The sequence below is a fragment of the Austrofundulus limnaeus genome, unplaced genomic scaffold, assembly GCF_001266775.1.
Source record: "Austrofundulus limnaeus strain Quisiro unplaced genomic scaffold, Austrofundulus_limnaeus-1.0 Scaffold96, whole genome shotgun sequence".
Lineage (NCBI taxonomy): Eukaryota > Metazoa > Chordata > Actinopteri > Cyprinodontiformes > Rivulidae > Austrofundulus > Austrofundulus limnaeus.
This window is the reverse complement of record NW_013952498.1, coordinates 1126762-1129274: the sequence shown is the minus strand read 5'-3', so window position 1 is coordinate 1129274 and position 2513 is coordinate 1126762. Positions and strand designations below refer to the sequence as shown.

The following is a 2513-nucleotide window of genomic DNA, read 5'->3' as shown; positions in this document are numbered from 1 at the left end:
CATTCCCTCCCACCCTCTCTCTCTCACACACACACACACACACACACACACACACACACACACAAGCAACATGATTCAGCTGTCACATCTACATATCTCGAAGAGGAATAATAAAGCCCCCGACACATCCACCACTTATTTTACAGACTTTTAGAAATTCATGCACGCGTTCTTAAAGTACCAATCAAACAGAAAACCTCTTTTCTTTTGGTCTACAGACGGATGTAAGACTGTTAGTCCTGTGGTCGACGTACAGATGAAGAGTACGGTCTGCTCAGAAGTGGACCAGCGGCAGGCACAAATAGGCGACTGTGCAGGATTCAAATCGGCATCGGCAGGGTCATCTTTCCTCTCCCTCGAAGAACTGCAAACAATGAGAGGAAACCCATTAAAACTCGCTGCCTTCTTCAATAAACCGACTGAACCTTTAACTTTATCTTTATCTGACTTCAAAAAGGACTCTTCCCTTGTTTGATGAGAATCCAAAAGCAAGCAATAATTTGGATTAGCTGTGTTATTGATTATAATATTAAAAGTATGAAAATAAAACTGTTTGATCATTCATCTATATTCTCATGTCCAGCAGTCACTCTGGGAAAGGCAGGGGACACCTTGGACAGGTCACAAGTCCATCGCAGGGACACATGGGAGTATGGCAGGCTCTTTTAACATAGAATTAGCATCGTCTGACTATCCGTAATTACACTCTAGATAGATTTGACTAGTCAAAACGCCTTTGAAAATATTTGAAATGACGTTACCTGATTTGTCATTTGAAGGTTCAAACACCAGTGATTAAAATTCAAACTATTTCAAATGTAATTACGACGAGTAAAAGTTACATTTTTAGATCTCTTTATTAAGAAATTGTGCATAAGCACCCATGTTGCCACTGAGCTGTCCAAACAGTTGCCTGCAGAACTTTGGGTGGCTGCAATGACAGACTATAAATTATCCGTGTTTCCTAACTCATGYCGAGCTGCAGAGGTAAAAAACTGTGTAAAAACAACAGAACCTGAGCTGGACTGAGCTGACACTGCAGATCACTGAACAGTGAATTAAGGCTAAAATGCATAAATCTGTGATGTTTTGACTGATCAGAATAATTATTCAAGATATCTGAAATGAAAAAGTCGTCTAGATGAAAAAAATGTTTGATATATTGAATTCATTTGGTGATAGCGTAAAAGGAATTTTGACCAGTTCAAAATATTGTTCATTACTTGTTTTTAAGATATCTGCAATTTAATTTGCACTAGCTGAATCTTTATGTGATATCTACAAATACATTTAAGATTTCTTGAATTGCAATTATGACTAGTCAGAACAAAAAGCAACATATCTTGAAAGAAAATAATGACTAGAATTAACTTACAGATGTCTTGAACTGTATTTTAAACTGGTCAAGTTTCCTTTTAAGATATTCTGAATAGGAGCYTCCGAACAACTGAATGGTAAATCTGATGTCATTTATGCTAGTCAAAACACAATTAAAGATATTTGTCTAGTTATAAACTAGTTTCAAATACATGGAATGTAAGTGTGGTGAAGCCAATTTTGTGTTAAAATGGCCTGCTATACGTGGAGACACACAACCATCCCCACTCTCACTCACATTTAGGGCTGATTTAAAGTCACCAGTTAACCTAAGATGCACGGTTTTGGTCTGTGGGAGAAAACACCAGGAGAAAATCCACAAGTGCATGAGGAGAACACGAACATGAAGAACTATGAAGTGACTTCTRTGGTAAAATAATCCCACYTGAGTATCCTCAGAGTAGTTCATACTGACCCTTTGTGACGTAAAGATAGAAGAAGTCGCAGTAGAAAATGGTCTGGACGACCCCCGACACGACAGCRATCTGGTCGAAGAAGCCCTCCGTATGGTAGCGCCACAGCCAGTTGGCGATGTAGAGAGCTCTGTAGAGGCCGAGGAAGAACAGGTAGTGGGTGGTGATGGACTCCGCCTCGCCCGTCTTGGTGATCATGAAGAGCTGCGGCATGATGGCGACGGACTCCAAGAAAATGGAGAAGGTCCACAAGACCTGGGTAAAAAATAAATAAATAACATGAGGAGGTTTTATCAATCGACGCGTCGAAACTTAAACCAGATTAGCTGCAAATTAACTGTTTTCACTGTTTCTACGAGGAACTTTTTAGCTTTTAGTCTTTTACCTCCAATGGGGTGAAGGAATAATTCTCCAGGAATGACAGCCCAATGACCGGCACCAACAAGAACTCAACCCGGAACGTGTCGTTCTCTGAATCATACGTGTTCCTGAAGCGCATGTAGATCAGGTACACGGTTGCATAGGACAGAGCCAGAAACACCACCTGAGAACAGAGTCAAATACTGAAGATAAGACATCCAGCTTACCACAGGCTGCGTGCACCACAAACTGTTGGCTGCCTGTTTTACATGTCACTACAGCCTGAACCGGACGTGAGTGTACGCGTGTGTGTGTGTGTGTGTGTGTGTGTGTGTGTGTGTGTGTGTGTGTGTGTGTGTGTGT

General features: G+C 40.9%; 1 protein-coding gene across 1 annotated transcript in view; it reads right to left on the bottom strand.

The window, feature by feature from the left end:
• Nucleotides 1-187: 187 nt before the first annotated feature.
• Nucleotides 188-2513, bottom strand: part of kdelr3 (KDEL endoplasmic reticulum protein retention receptor 3) — a 4620-nt gene continuing 2294 nt past the window's right edge. Inside the window, exons 3-5 of the mRNA XM_014012919.1 lie at nt 2176-2334; nt 1793-2045; nt 188-364 (exon numbers count right to left, since the gene is read on the bottom strand). Of these exons, the coding sequence (XP_013868373.1) occupies nt 321-364; nt 1793-2045; nt 2176-2334 (456 nt within the window). The 3' untranslated portion in view covers nt 188-320. The remainder of the gene's footprint in view (nt 365-1792; nt 2046-2175; nt 2335-2513) is intronic.